The 15812-nt window shown below is 36.5% G+C and overlaps 2 protein-coding genes across 2 annotated transcripts in view; one reads left to right on the top strand and one right to left on the bottom strand.

The window, feature by feature from the left end:
* The window catches only part of UBAC2 (UBA domain containing 2), a 107793-nt gene that overhangs the window by 50078 nt on the left and 41903 nt on the right, over positions 1 to 15812 (top strand). The window lies entirely within an intron of this gene.
* GPR183 (G protein-coupled receptor 183) lies at positions 752 to 12489 on the bottom strand. The gene is made up of 2 exons (XM_067293598.1): positions 12430 to 12489; positions 752 to 3774 (listed from the first exon to the last, which is right to left on the bottom strand). Coding segments are annotated over exons 1-2 (1116 nt in total). The 5' UTR covers positions 12432 to 12489; the 3' UTR covers positions 752 to 2660.

A 15812-nucleotide genomic window follows, 5' to 3' on the forward strand; every position in this document is an offset into this window, starting at 1 on the left:
GCTTGTTACCATATATCTGGTGGAGATTACCAGCCCCTCAACACCACTGGTAGAAGGAATAGAATGGGTGCTCTCTGAATTACTTTAATGCAGTCTCCCAGGTCAGCTGAAGCCAACACTGCTTTTGGCAGTTTCAGATAAACACACACAAAAGAATCTTCTCAGTGATGTCAGTGAGTTTGCATGAGCTGTGAGTGCTGACAAATAGGGAGGGCAAATGGTGGCTTCAGCTGCCACAGCTGTAAATCGGTGCTGTCTATCTGTGCGTCTGTGCCTCTAGGACTTCTGTCAGGAAGCTGAGATTATCTCAGCTCTTAAAGATTTTGTTTTATTGTTTCATTCAGTATTTGAGAAGTATTAAAATAAGGAGGAAAAACAGCTTTTGTCACACCGGTATCTAACTGGACCAACACTCTAAAACTAACCTGAGCAAAATCAGTATTTTGATGTTAAGTTAGCTGTTTGAGAATGCTGACATGATTTAAAAACAAAGTCTCATTTTAAAAATAACAGAATTGCTAACATGAGACTACAGGGCTAGAGGAATTTAAGTTAAGATTTTCAATATTGATCCTTTTTTTTCCACTGAAAAGTGAATAAACATATGATGTCATGCTATAATAAACATTTGAATTGTATTTTACAGACAAATATAAAAAGAGTTATTGCGTTAAGGGTTTTATAAACGTAATTAGAGAAAATGCATGCCACAAAAAAAACCCAGACATTAGTAGAATAAAATGAGCTTGTAATGGTATGATGTTAATAAAACATACATTTTATTTCTACAACTTGTAGACATTCATGGGTGGTTCATCCGTGGTTTTATCAGGTTATCGTTTATTTTACAGAAGCAACGTTCTTAAATAATGTTTTAAAGTAGTTTATTAAAAAGGCTGACAAGAACAGAACTGCTATAGTAATTAAAAATTGAAGAATTAAGTAGAACTTCTGTTAAAAACTTTTTTTCTTACTCTGTTTTTCTGTACCTGCATAGTGTCTTTTGAAACTGGAAAATCAATTTTCACAGTCTAAGCTGTTTGAAAGACTGTTCTGTTTTTTTTACATTTTTTTTCCCTTAAGAAAATAATTGTTAATTTTATTGTTCTGTGCTGCTACTGCTGTTCACATATGACCCTTCCAACTTTGCAGGTAGGTGAAGGTCAGTACATAAGGAAGGAGGGAACTGCAAAGATGACTTTCCATACAGCCTCAACGCTGGAGAAATAAAGGCACAATAAATAGCATCCATTCTTTTGAGATCTGGCATAGCTTTTACCAGGAATTTTCCTTTTCTGTCACAGCCTCACAGTGCAAATACCACGTCATGTTGGCAAGTGAAGCCATATTAATAAAATAGAAGACAAAAGACGTGGTGGCCAGGAATAAAGTAGGGAAGGAAACTGAGACATTAAGGAAGGGCATGACAACAGCAACCCAAGACTTGCATCCTGGATGTATACTAGTATTGACACCATTGCAGTAGGAGCTGTTTGTTCATCTGGTCTTTTCTCTGGCTTGATTTCAGTATATCCAAATAGATTCCAGAAATGTTCTGAGAAGGCGTGATGGGAAAGCTTGCTCTTTCCCAACTGATGTTGTCCTTTATGAATCTCTCGGATAAACAGTGCTCAAAAAGAGATGGCCACCTCATCCCATTAGAATTGACCTGTTCAACTACTTTTTGTGACTTCAGCTATGAAGATTTATTCCTCTTTCTAAAACCTTTGTCTTGTGTCCATCTCTGACTTCAGTGGGCGTTCTGTATGACCCTGCATCACTGTTCTTTCAATTGAAACGGTACAGTTTACATATTGAAGTCTCTTGCTTCAACTTACTTTTGCATTTATAAATAATTTATATACAACTTAGAGTAGAGGCTCTTTACAATATACACTAGAAAAAGAAAAAAAAAGTCCTCCTTTGCAAAAAGGAATGAAGAGATAATACACCTTGCAAAGATGAGTGACTTAACATATGGGAGATATTCAGTGCTGGGGAGAAACAAACAGTTCATTAACTTTTCATCTATTATATTTGACAATGTTATATGTGTTAATTTTCCAATAAGACATTCATGCTCCAAATACTATAAAAATACAGTTCCACCTTTAAACCTCTAAAGGGCTATACACTAAGGATTTGTGATAGTCAAATTGTGCACAGAAATTGTCCATTTTGTCTCAAAGTTTGATTACTTTGCTTATGTGACTGACCCGGCAAAACCATTGCTGTAGTTGTCAACAGTACTTTAATTGGAGTTCAGATAGAGGTCTTGCAGTCTTCAGATGTGCTGGTTTTAGTCACAGTGAATTGTAAGCTCTTTTTAGTTTCTTCCTTTCTTAGACATCCATTAAAATGTGAGTCAGGTCTTTGATTTAGTTAGTAACATCCAGACATATGTATGTGCAGTATGGAATTTGAGCATTCACAGTGGTACAGATTTGGAAAAAATAATGAGATCAGTCAGAATGATACAACTAGGAAAATTATAATTTTGAGTTTTCCTACTGTCATATGATGATTCTTTTTCAGTCCAACATCATTCCATGATTTCCTGACGCTCTGAGAAACAGAGTCCTACTGAATTTGCCGTACAGGGAGCACAAAGAGTATTTACTGTGGACACAGAATTTTTAAGCTTGCTTCACTGCAGTGCACTACAGACTTTGTTTTTCAGATAACTTTCCATTGGAAGATTTTGCAAGTACCATCATTTGTGTTTCTCCCACATCACGTGAGCTTTCTTCGTGATGTGACCTGACAGCACTTGAAATTGATACACTCACTTGTCGTCTCAGTATTTTCATTACAGTTCTCTTGTATCCTTTGCATGCGAAGAAATAGATAAAAGGATCTAGGCAGCAGTTAAAATTCATCAGAAACACAGTATAATGGAGTGACTTCTGGAAAATTTGCTTTTCACTGCATAAGGGTTCATTCTGAAGCTTTTTAATCATGTGTTGTATAATTGCAACATGATAAGGGGTAAAGCAGATGATGAACACTATAATTACAAATATGATTGTATTGATGGCTTTTTTGTTTATCCCAGATTTTTCAGTCAGCGGGTTTTCCTTGGCAGTTTGAAAAAGTTTGCAACTAATTTGAGAGTAACAAAACAGTATAATCCCAAGGGGAATAAGGTACCCTATTAAACAGGCAGCAAGAAGTATAAATGGTAGATGTGAGATTCTTTCAAAGTTTGGGTATTCCATACATGTAGTCCTTTCTTCTTCTTTGTATGACATGGGTTGTATAAGTAATGGAAAAGTTTGACTAAATACAAGAAACCAGATAAATACACAAATGCCCTTGGCATATCTAATCCTTCTGATCTTGTATCGGAAAGGGTGGACAACAGCAAAAAACCTGTCAATGCTCAAACATGTCATGAAGTTTACACCTGCGTAAGTGTTGATATAAAAAAAGAGAGCAGTTATGCGGCATAATGCTTCTCCAAATGGCCAGTGGAATCCCAGGGCATAATAGATTATCCTTGTGGGCAAGGCAAAACAAAACAATAGATCTGAGAAGACAAGGTTTGTTGAATAGAGGGTGGTAGAGTTGATCTTCTTTCTGTTTTTAAAAATGACAGTGAGAGCAATTGCATTTCCAAGCACTCCAAGAATTAAGATAAAGCTGTAGAACACAGACAGTAGTATCCTGGCTGTATCTTTATGTTCGTACAAGTCACAGGTAGAACTGTTTGTCTGAGAAGTTGTGAAAGTGTCCATTTCTGCAACCAGCGTTACTGCAGGAAATTCAGAAGACCTGACGTGAAAAAACAAAAGGGGACATTTTGTAATAAATGCAGATAAACTGCTTCTGCATAACAACAGCCAACTTGTATTGCAGAAGGCAACGTTCTGAAAAACTGAAATGAAACTTCATTATGATGAAATACTTTTTCAAGCCTCCTTCAAAAAAAAAAAACCCAAAACTTTCGCTCTTCTATTTTGATCCCAATTCCCTCTTTCTTGGGAAAAAAAAAAAAATCAAGCAACAGGCAAAATAATAAACTGGGGCTGTAATGTGTTTGGAGACTGAAGTTTATAAATGGTCAGGAGGTGAGAGACTATTTAAAGCAGTCTGAGCGGAAAGGGGAGTCTGAAGAAACCTCATGATAAGCGATCATATGAAATTCTCAAGAGCCAGACAAGCAGATAAAATCTTTTAAATGTATTTCAGTTAATTTTAAGGAGTTTCTGTTCACAAGAATTCATTCTGTGATGCTTTAACTTGCTTACAGAAATCAGATTTTTTTCAACATACTTTCTTACCTTGTTAGCATTAAAATAATTCAGACTTGTTTAATCCTAGTTTTAAGAATTAGCTTTTGCAATCTAATTCAGATGTTGTTTATATGTATACATTCATCAGACTACTGCTTTAGTCACTTTTTAGTGGTGCTCCAAAACTTCTATAACCCAGCTAAAATCTTTTATACATGTAGTCAAATGGCAATTTATTAGCTTTTAAATGTTTGGGGGTTTTTTAAATCTACATAATCAGAAATGACTTGGAAGAGCCAGAAAGTGATGTGGATGCAGTGATTTGGGGGACTTAAATATATCAAAAATGATCCAGCATTTTAGAAATGGAAAGGATCCCACTCTATTGATATCACTTCCAATGGAGAATATTTCTTAGGTTTGTTATGTATCGGTTGCTTAATGTAAATTAATTGTAAATGCCAGAAATGATGGGGCTTCTAACACTATTCTTTGAGTGACTGTTCTGCAAAAATACTCTCTCAGAGGTACCATTTGAAGAATTTAGCTAACAAATTACAGAAAGAATTTCCTGTTGCTGGTTAGTACCATCCTTAAAATGTGTGTCACTTTTGTAGTGTTCCTTCTTAGTTGTTGCTCACTGAAACTGTCACTTTGATAGCAAGTGAGTTTTTAGGAAAAGGCATCTTTTTAACTCTTTTCACTGCAAAGAGTAGCTGTGTTTTTCAGTTGTTGCTGGTGAGACTGAATGTAAAAAGACTCCATGCCCTCCAGAAAACCTGTAGATTTACCTAGGTAGGAATACTTCCAATGGCAAACCAGGCACATTATAGTCACATACTTTATGTATTTGTACATAAACTGATAAAAGAAGCTGGTTGCTAGAAGCATATTCTTGTGAAACAATCTCTCAACAACATTGCTGGAAGCACCATCTCTTCAAGTATATACAATGCTCTGTTTATGTAATTATAAAAAACACCCAAGAAACTGTTCTTATGTGTAGTCTGGGATGCTCTCAGCATTCACTTTAACTGGTCCTTTTCAAAGTCTTCAGCCTGCTTGTGTTACAACTGTAGTGGAGAGAGGTGGCAACATCTCTTGAGATAGGAAAGAATATTAATGCTAGTTTTGACACCAGACTTCTTTGCCATCCGGATGACTCCTAACAACTGTCAGACTGTATGTCTGCACTAAATGGATTAAAATAGCAGTCAGGACAAGATTGTTTCTGCTTTAATGCAGAATACTATTTGGAGATAAAAACTGTTGTAACCTGAATTTAAGTCCATCCTCTAATTAAAATGTCTAGGTTATTTCTGAGGATCTGCCTTTCAGTACTCACGATTTAAAAACAACTTTAATCTGTTGTACCTTAAAAAAGTCTTCCTGGAAAATTCAGTTTTAAGGGTTGTAAGCTACACATTTTATAATGTATGTATTCCCCTTTTATTAGCCTGCAGAAACATTAAAAGATTAGTTAGTTCTTTCATGTTTTTGTGAGATTGTCCTATTTATTTCAGGATAATCTTCTGATATTAATTGTTCATGATTAATTTACCTACAACACATACCATATTATAATACAGTCTGACTAGATTTCTGACTAGGTTAACAGGAGTATATAAACACTAAAAGTAAAAGTGCTGATAAAAGGCATCTCAAATTCCTGTTCTTAGCATAAGCTGTGAATTCCCCATTCAGGGTTGGAAGTCAAATCTGAAGTGGAGTTTTGTGACTTTGAGTTAAGGGGATTAAATCAGCAAATATCACCAGTCTAGTTGTTGTGAAGATTTAAGAATGTCTGGAATATTACGTTAATTAACTGTGCATCATTCACACTATCTTAGTGTTAGTGTGTTTGATGATCAAATAATGCATTAGTCATTACCCCAAGGATAGCTCTGGTACACTTTCCTCCTGTTTCATCTCTTCCTTTACAGAAGAAGCACGTAGGATGGCTCTTGTTTCATGTAAGTGTTAAAGGCTGCTTTTTGCAGAAGCTTGTGTAGGTATCTGGATAAGAGTCAGTGAGGCATTTTGGTTTGTTCTTTCTCTTACGTAGGTGCTTCTAATTACTTGTTCAGACTCCCAGCGTGACATCTATTTTCTACCCATCTCTTTCTTGAAATTTAAATAAAATCCTTTCTGAAACATATGTAAAGAAGAATTATCTGAGATTCAATATAAACAGTTCTATTGTGGTAACGAGCTACAGTATATTAACTGTATAATTTTATTTTTTGATCACTGCAAAATCTAATTGTTTTTATTCACTAATGCCTGAATAATTGACACATTCATTCTTCTTTCTGTAAATATTTACAGAATGTAGGATATCTGCTATATGAACACATTGAATTATGGTTTAGGAGAAATTCCCTAATTTCAGTGAAAAATTTTGTTTGACATCAACTGTAGAATTTCATAAAACATACCTGTTATCTGCTTTTGTGCAAGGATCTTTTGTGTAGGATCTTTAATGTAATAAATCCATCTAGAACTTGTTATTGTTCAAGATAGGATGTTGATTCTGGCCTGCTGTAACAACATGGCTGTATTGAGAAAGTGCTGTGGCTGGGAGAGAGTTTGTGTCTATCCCGGGTGCTAGCATGGATGCACATTAGGGAGTAGGTAACTCAAGAAAATCTGGCTGGCGCAGTTTACATCCCTGGTTCCTAATAAAATTCTCCCTAGTTCCATGGCAGGACAAATTGTCTTCAAACAGACAAGAAGAAAGCTGGAGGACCACAACTCGTGTACCTTCTGGGTCAGCATGCCCATCTGCTAAGCTGCACCCCTTGAAAGGGGATGTCAGGAGTCCTGAGCAGGCTCTTCTGCTTGCTGTGGAAGTTAGCCCTGGGTGGGGAAAGTGTCCTCCTTGATCCTTTATTATCTCCAGCATATTTTGACTGTTAATGAAGGGTATGCATTTATTTTAAAATACTCTAGATGAATATTAGTATTTTATTTGTTTGTATGTCAACGTGTACAACCATTCTTGAGTGTGATCACCAAGTGTCTAGGTGCTATATTTCCTGAAGATATTTCCTTTAAAAAAAAAAAAATTCACGATACTGTATGCGTCTTGGGGCCCAAACATGGTAAACTTGCTGCAGCTTGACAATTTATTGTACGTCAGCTGAACCATGATAATGTCTTTGTATGTCTGAGCTCTTACTGTTGTTGGATGAACTCCATTCACCTCAGCAGGTGTTTCACCTTTTCCTGCCAATCTTGAATAGGGCTGCATTTAAGATAAAACTTCCTTCCTAGAAGGTGTCTAGAGTATTAACTAAAACAAGACTTTTTTGAGTTGTTACTTGTGTCAGGTTGCTACTTATTTCTTGGCAACAATCCTTAGCTGTCAGATTACTATACATAGAGGACATATGCCACCCTCCACAGAATATCTCTGAAAAAATGACAGCATTCCAATTTTGCGTGCTTTTTGCGTTTTTTGTATTCTTAGAGCAAAAATGGAGAATATCTACCCTTTACCACTGCAAACCTCTGACTAATTGAACAGTGTGTCAGCTTGATTCCTATTGATTTTTATAAGTTGTGTGCCTGCATACCTTAGGAAAACATGGTCATTTACAGTTATGAATCCAGATACACTTTTACAGGTGTCTTCTAGAATCACTCCTAGACTGTTTACTGTTTTATGTGGTTTGATCAAATACGCCTCTCAGGTTGCCTACTAACTTTACTGATGATACTATTTTATATATTATAGAAAAAAAAGAAAAAATTAATTTACCTTACCAATTTAACAATTTTAGAAAACATTGCTACAACTTTTTGGCACAGAGGTACATACAAAATTTTAAGGCATAAAGTATTTAAAGGCCATATCTTTATATCAGTACTGTAAAGAAAGTTGTTCAGTTTTTTACTTTTTTCTCAGTTGGAAGACAGATAGTACTTGATGACACTGATGTGTAAACTTATAGTACGAAGAGACCCCTTACTCATTTAATGTGGATGCCTGTGTAGTCCAGGCTATATTGTGATTTTAGTTATTTGTGTATGGAACCCAGTAACTTTTGATTTAAAGCATATTTTCCAAAATGGCATTTGTCTTGATTTGGAGAACTCCAGGAGAATTAATCATTTGTACTGTACCTTGTTTCACTAGTCAGTCAACCACCCTGTTAAAAAGGTGTGTTATTTAAATTTCCCCAAATTTGGTTTGCAGATGTTGTTTTTGTTGTGCCTTTCCCCTTAGAATAGAAAATGCTTTAGTAAAGAGTTTTCCCCCCTCTGAAGGTGTGATACCCGCGATAAGAGTTGTGAAGCGTTGTACTGGGAGCTTGTGATGTTGATTCACTGTGATTCTGCAGTATTTCTCAGATTCGCTGTCCTAGGTTATTGCGGTTCTATGGGTATGGCCATTGCTCTCTGCTTCTACCTCGGAGGATGTTACTCCTGGCAGAATTTAAAATTAATTTTATTTGAATATGCTTCCAAGCAGTGCAGTTTGTTCTTTATCGTTCTGTCACTTGCCATTTCCAAGTTTTATCACTGAGGATGTATTTGTCCTCTGATCATTGATGGAAAAAGTTGAAACACACCCATTCAGTGATGGGTTATTCTTCAGTCATTTTGAGATTTGTTAGCTCACCAGCTTTTAATCTAGTCTGTGTGCTTTCTTGATGTTTTGTAGCAATAGTGTCTACTCAGAAAAGATGACTGTACCATGTCAAGCCTCTTACAAAATCTAGCTTGTGTTTTAAATTAGTGCAAGGTACCCTTATGTCAATCCTGCAGTCCCATCAAAGAAGGAAATTCAGTTGTTTTAGAAGCTTGGTTTTCTGTGAAAATGTTTGACTGGAATTATTTATTTGGTTTACACTTACACTGCCGCATGCAAGAGCCCAGCTCAGAATAGTGTCCCCATTGCAAAGGCTTTTGGTGAACAGAACCGTGGCTCGGGTCTGGCAGCATGTAATCCAAAGCCTGGGTTCCTAGACATGTTTATGCATGAGTTTTATACATAGTATAGTAATGTTACAGACATTTAACCCTTAATATGCATAAACTTAAGCCATGAGCTGCCAACTGTAGTGTTACAAATTTAGATTATGTGGTTTTGGATTATGTGCCAGCAGTGATACAGAGCTCGCTCTCTCTGTGTATGCTAAATGAGTTTCTTCTTGTTCTTGGCTCCTGCTTTTGCCTAAGGAGCACCATCTGTCTTTTCACTAGGATGTGGAATACATGAAAGGCTTTAACCATGTATTGTAATCTGATGTGTGATTTGTCTCTCCCTCTCTTTCTCCTCATAATTTGTGTTCTCTGGAGGTGAGCTCCTGGTCCTTCTGTCCAGTAGCTAATTTTAGAGGGATATCAATTAAGTTTTTGTGGAGGCATGGCAGAGGAGGAAAAAAAAAATCAATCTTGGCTCTGCACATAGTATGGCTTAGTCTCTATAAATTTAGTTGAACAATATTTCTTTAACAAAGAAGTAATGAAAAAGAGTTTTTTTCATGTATGCATAAAGAGTATACCTGATTTAAAAGGCATGGTCAGGAAGGAGAATTAAGCAAAGATAATGCATGAACAGAAAGAAGGGCATGTTCTTGCTGGTAGTATTCTAGTGATCTGTGTTTTGGGACGTTGCAAATTTCTGTGGAAATCAACGTTGCGCTTTCCCCCTTAACACTATGTCTAAATATCATAGCGATGGCCTAAGGTGAAGCAGTGAGTGTGGCCTAAGCTGCTGTATCGAAAACCTTGAGTGCTTTTAAATACCAACAATATGACAGACTTCTCTTTCCCTGCAGTACCTAACCAAGGACTTCTTTGCTGAGCTTACAGTCCTCTACATGTCTGAGCTGTGTAAATCTTACAGACTTTAAAAACTGAGACAATGGAAGACGGAGAATATGTTCTGGTACTGTAGGTTTAATTTTTTGCTTAATGTCAAAAATTATTGCTTTCTTTTGACCAGTGATTTTTTACTGTCTGAATTTCTTATTTACTATATAAGTAATTCTTGTTGTGGAGTATCTGTTTTCTGTGTTTGAGAAGAGGGTTTGATCTAAACTATGTATGTTAAAAAGCATGCCTGCTAACTTAGTGCTTTGTTAATATAGAAGGGTACATATATCTAGGTATATTATCAGCTTGGGAGCTACGCATGGTTTAGTAAAGGCTGAGGCAAGAGACAGGCGTGTCCTAAAGCTTCCTGTTTCTTTCTAGTGCTATAACACTCTTGTATATTATTTTTAGTGCATTATGTTAATTTACCATTTTTCAAGGCTGTTAAGCTTTGTGTGCTAAATTACAAAGAGACTGAATCCTCAGGTTGCTCTCCGTAATTAATTTTAATGAGAAGGTTTCTGGGCTGGTGTTTTTATTCGTTCTTACTACTGACCTAACCATTTTGGAATGCTAAAGCAAATTTTGTAAGGCACACTTCAGAGAATCCAAAATATATACACTTCATGAAGCATAACTTTCTTAACGATCGTTATAAAGATATCCTTTAAGTGCTTAACAGAATTTGCAGATGCACACAGTGATGTTTCTGTGAAATCTTTATGGTCCTGATTTTTTTTGGGGGGGGGGGTTTGTAACGATCTATTTTACAAAGTTACGTGACAATTATATTTTGCATTAGAAAATAACAGAAGTTGCAGTAAATTAAGTGAAATGGAAATAAAGAAGCTGAGTTGAAATGTTAGTTATAACTAGTTAAAGGAAAAGTGGAAGTCATTTGAACTGTACTTGTCTAGCTCTTATCTGTTGGATCTCTTTTTCAAAATATTTTCTGTGCTATGAAAAATGTGAGAATTATCTAACATCATATCTGCCAAAGATGCATGTTAATGTGAAGAGCTGTGATGATGCCGAGATGGTTAACCTCCTTTCTCTTTTCTTACTTAAGTCTACTAAATCCTAAAGTAGATCCTTTTAGGATCCACTAGATCCTAAAATACAGCAAATAAACAAGAGAAAAACCTGAGGCACTGACATTACATTCCTGCAAGCAGGAGAGAAAAAACAGTCAAATAAGAATTTGTAGCTTAGTGCTAGAAAAAATGCACACCTTTTATATGATTTCCCCCCCCGCCTGCGGGTGAAGTGAGACCTGTACAGGTGCAATCTTTAATTAATTTTAGGGATAAAACTTTATAACTTTAGTTCAAACTTATTGTTTATTGTATGTATACATACTCCTCAATCTTTTGAACAGAAAAGGATTAAATTTGAGCTGTTAAAGACTAACTGCCAGGTAAGTTTTCAGTCCCCTTGTCTCTGTTCAGGAAGAGCCATGAAATGTTAAACAGCTCTCTGCTGTCACGCTGAGCTCAGAGGTGTGCATGCTGTCTCTGGCTCTTTTAAGATAAATGCTAATTAGGAGCTGTTAGTCTGTTGAGCGGTGTATATGCTGCTTTGCCAGTGAAGTGTGAAAAATGGATCCTGTTTAACTGGAAGGATGTATAGAATGATACCACTTGTACTATTTCTTTAGCTTCATGGCGTGAAGGTAGATGTTAGGGACAAAGATGTTTAGTGATTGCAGTTCAGAAAAAGAACACCTTCTAAAAGTTTTGAAAGAAATGTGTGTCAGAAGGTGAAAGAGAAATTGGCTCATAAAACTCAGCTTCTTAAAATATTCTGCTACAGTGTTCGGAAGAGTGACTGCGGAGCTCCGGGGCTGAGAATAAAGACTATTTCATAGACCAGAAGGGCATATGATAGACCTGCCTATGCATTCACCACCACAGTACAGATTTCTTCTAAGGCGCTTTCCTACAATTAAAGCATTTTGCCAGCTTCTGTGTATAAACAGCAGTGTTTCATTTACTACTTCAGCATTAGTTATTTCTGCATTAGTATAGTTGAAATTACTACTACTTACAAAAATTGTCTAAGCTAATGTAATACCAAACATTTCCTTCTGATTGTCAAAAGTCTCTATTTTAAGAAAGCATTTGAAATCATTTGTCAATGGTTCCATGGGTCAACTGCCCCTTTAAATAAAAAATAAGTAGCAGCATATTAATCTATCAGTATGAATTATTACAGAATTTCTTCCCTGAGCTTTGTTTCTCCTATCCATAAATCATTTATCCTTCCCACCACATGAGAATATTCAAAATAATATGAAAAGAAATAAGCTTTCTTGAATTGTCTGCTGTAATTCAGTGAAAAAAAAGGTTAATTCTTTTTCTGTACTTACATATCTGTAGCTTCTTAGATCCTCTGAGCAGTTAAGGGAATTAGCAGGATAGCTTGACTGTGAAATCTTACCCTTGCACATTGTTTTGAAGAGTGATTACGTGAGTCTCTTCTTTTGTGGGAGGGGGTAGGTCTTCCGCATGCCTTAAAAAAAAAAAAAAACTTGTTTTTATGCCAGTCCTGATTTGCTGCCGACTGTTTTATGGGATGTGAAAGCATCTATTTTTGTTTCTTTTACAATTAGTTTCTAGTTACTCTCTTTGAACAGACACCACCACCACATGCTCTCCCACAGTTACGTTGGCTGACCTTCATAGAAGGGACTTTACCCAGAAGTTTGCTTGGCTAATTGCTGACCAACTAAAAATTCCTGAAAGAAAAACTTTTGTTTATATCTGACTTGTATTTAAAAATAACTTGATTTGTAGCAGAGTCGTCTGATCAGTACAGACTTTAAAACTTTCTTACCGATCAGATCTGACACAGCACAAGATAACCTCAGACCTGAGGCATGCTGCTATGCTGCGTGAGATCAGACGTCTCAACAGCCCATGTACATTCCCAGCCCTGTTTTAGTATCATGATGACGACACTTTACAGAAATGCCATTTGAAAATATGTGAAGGGGTTAAAGAACTCTGTTTTGTTTTGATGAGAAGGTGTGCCTTTGTAAACTGTTTATTGCATTTTGAGCAAGGACACTAATAATAAGTAATAATACAGATGTAAATACATTAAAAAGGAATGAGCAGCTCTGAAAACACAAATCTCATTGCTCCAAAATTCTCTTAATAAGAATACCTTAGGGAATATGAAAGAAATGGGGTGTCAAATTTTGAGGTAGTCTGTTGTTACCTGACATAAACTTGTTTCTGGGTAAAGAACATTGATCTAACAGTTAAATTGTATGTTTGTTAAGGAGGTTGTGGAGATCATAGATAGATGGAAAATCCTGTCATTTGCTGTTAGAGGCTGTGGTTGAGAGTTACCTGGGATTTTCCCCAAAAACTCATACTGATCATTCATTACTGCAAAAGATGATTTGTCTTTAAAGTGGCCTCATTTGGTGGCCTGATTTTAAAAAGTGAGCAAGTAGACATGATGATGTTCATAGCAGGTCCAACCCATGCAGAGGCTGGAAACTATTTGGAAACAGTAAGGCTGTGTTCACACTGTAAGTTTTTGCAGACATTGCAGTGTCAGAGGTGTACAGAGGTATGCTCTTGACTTCAGAAAGTCCTTGGAAGAACTGTTGGGCTTATTGGGGATTTTTTCTTTCTTGTTTTTAAATTATTTTTTCAATTATTTAGTTTGATCAAAGAATAGAATCCCTTTAAATGAAGTAATGAGATGTAAACTAGTGTTTAAAGGGAAATTACCCAAGGAACTTGCTTCATATGTACACAAAATAATATTGCAATGTGGTTCCCTGTCTAGAAACAAAAATATGTGGCAGAAATGAGAAATTTGTAAATACAAAGGCATGCAGTAGTTTTCGATCAAGGGTTGACATTAATACTACCACTTCATAGTAAAGGAAATGTTTATTTCAAAAAAGTTTACCGTTGTAAAAATAATATGTGTTTCTTGTTCTGATCTGATAAAATATTGCCTTCCTTTGATTAAGATATATTATGAGATTGTACTCGTTGAGCCACACTAATGTAGTAGCCACTAACGCAGCCTAGCATGAGGTGGTGAGGTGGTAATTGCTTGAGCTGAATGATACAGATTGCGTTCTTCCGCTACACCGTTTCTCTTTCTAGCTATTTGTTTTCTGTTCTTACACTGCTGCTGTTTCTTCAGTATCTGGCAGACTGTCCCAGCATTTGGACATTTAAACCAAAAAAGGGCATTTTTCAAAAAGTGTGGTTTTACCATTTGTATGCAGAAGTTTATTGTTTTGCTTTATTCATAAAAGGAGGGTAACATGTAAATTAATACACTAATATGTTACTTTCAGAGGTGGTAGCATGCAGTTAATATTATGACCAATGTGTTATGATGCCTGTGTTATTTTATTTTTCTGTCTACTTACTTAGTCCCTACTGTATTTGAGCAGTTTACAAATGGTACTGGATTTATCTTCACAATTCCGTATCTAGAGAGCTACCACACAAAGTGAGAAATGACTTCTGCAGTTACGCAGGATGTTTATGGAACAACCAGAAATTGAATCTAGCCAGCCTGAGTCCCAGTTCACTTTCTTAGCTGCAAAACTGCCCTTACTTCCAAAAAGAATCCCTTTTCCCTGGGAGACAGTTCAGACGTCTAGAAGTAACCTGTAGCTGAATCCTGTCTTTTTCTGAAGAGAAACATTATTTCTCAAGTGACTTGAGTTTGAGCAACAGCAAGTGATTGCTCATCAGTGAGTCATGGTAACTCACTGTGTCTGCTTTACAGAGGCCAAATAAAATGTGTTAGGTTAAGCTGTGATAGAGATTTAGTGAAGCACCCAAGCCAGATGAACTAAAGGGGCACTAAAGATTTCAATGCAATTGTTGGACTGTACCTCCTCAATGAAATACTCTGCCATCTAAATCCCTTCACCGCTTCTCTTAAGCCTCCATACCTCCCTATGGACTCAGCTCCAGTTTCTGGGAGCCCCTGCCTCTGAGAAAGGTGCAAGCTCCTTTCTCCTGCTGAGCTCAGATTTTGGTTTGGTAAATATGGTCAGCGATGATTGCTTCTTGGTGGGTGAAGACAAAGCAACCTGGTAAGCCATCACCATCAATCGCTTGCTGCAGATACCTGATACAGAGCAGCAACTGTTGGTGGCTAAACACAGGTAACTAACTCTGCAACACTTGGCTGACGTTAAGTACTTATCAGTTAAGGAGGAGTTGTCGTTGCAGTGATATTGTTGCTCAGCTGGGGTGCAGGATTTGGCAAGTCATTCCTATACCCTCTGTCTGTTTCATCAGTATACCATGCTGGCTGTTTGGGGCCCTAAAGTGAATGGCACTGTGCTAATTTTATATTAAGGAAAGGACAGGGACCTTGATAAAACAATTTTGTTTCTCTTAATAGTGTAGTAAGCTGAAAAAGTGCTTGGTGGTCTGCAAAAAGTGCTTGCATGGGGGCTGTATAATTGTGAAGGCCTAACTGAAGAAATTTTGTGTATTTTGGCAAGCTGGTACAATAGCAATGATCAGTTACCATAAATCAGTCAGCAGATAGCTGAACTGAGAACTAGAGAACAATTTTGTGAGAGATTAAAAGATACTAGCCTCTAAAGCTTTGCACAAGCAAGGTTGAAAGGAGATATGGTTAACTTATCTTTATAGAAGTTAAAGAGTAGTACTTACATATGTCAGCATCTTATTGAAGATGAATAAATTAAAACTAAAATTAGAAAGATTCTAGCCACCGAAAGAGTAAAGT

The sequence above is a fragment of the Apteryx mantelli genome, chromosome 1 (assembly GCF_036417845.1).
Source record: "Apteryx mantelli isolate bAptMan1 chromosome 1, bAptMan1.hap1, whole genome shotgun sequence".
NCBI lineage: Eukaryota > Metazoa > Chordata > Aves > Apterygiformes > Apterygidae > Apteryx > Apteryx mantelli.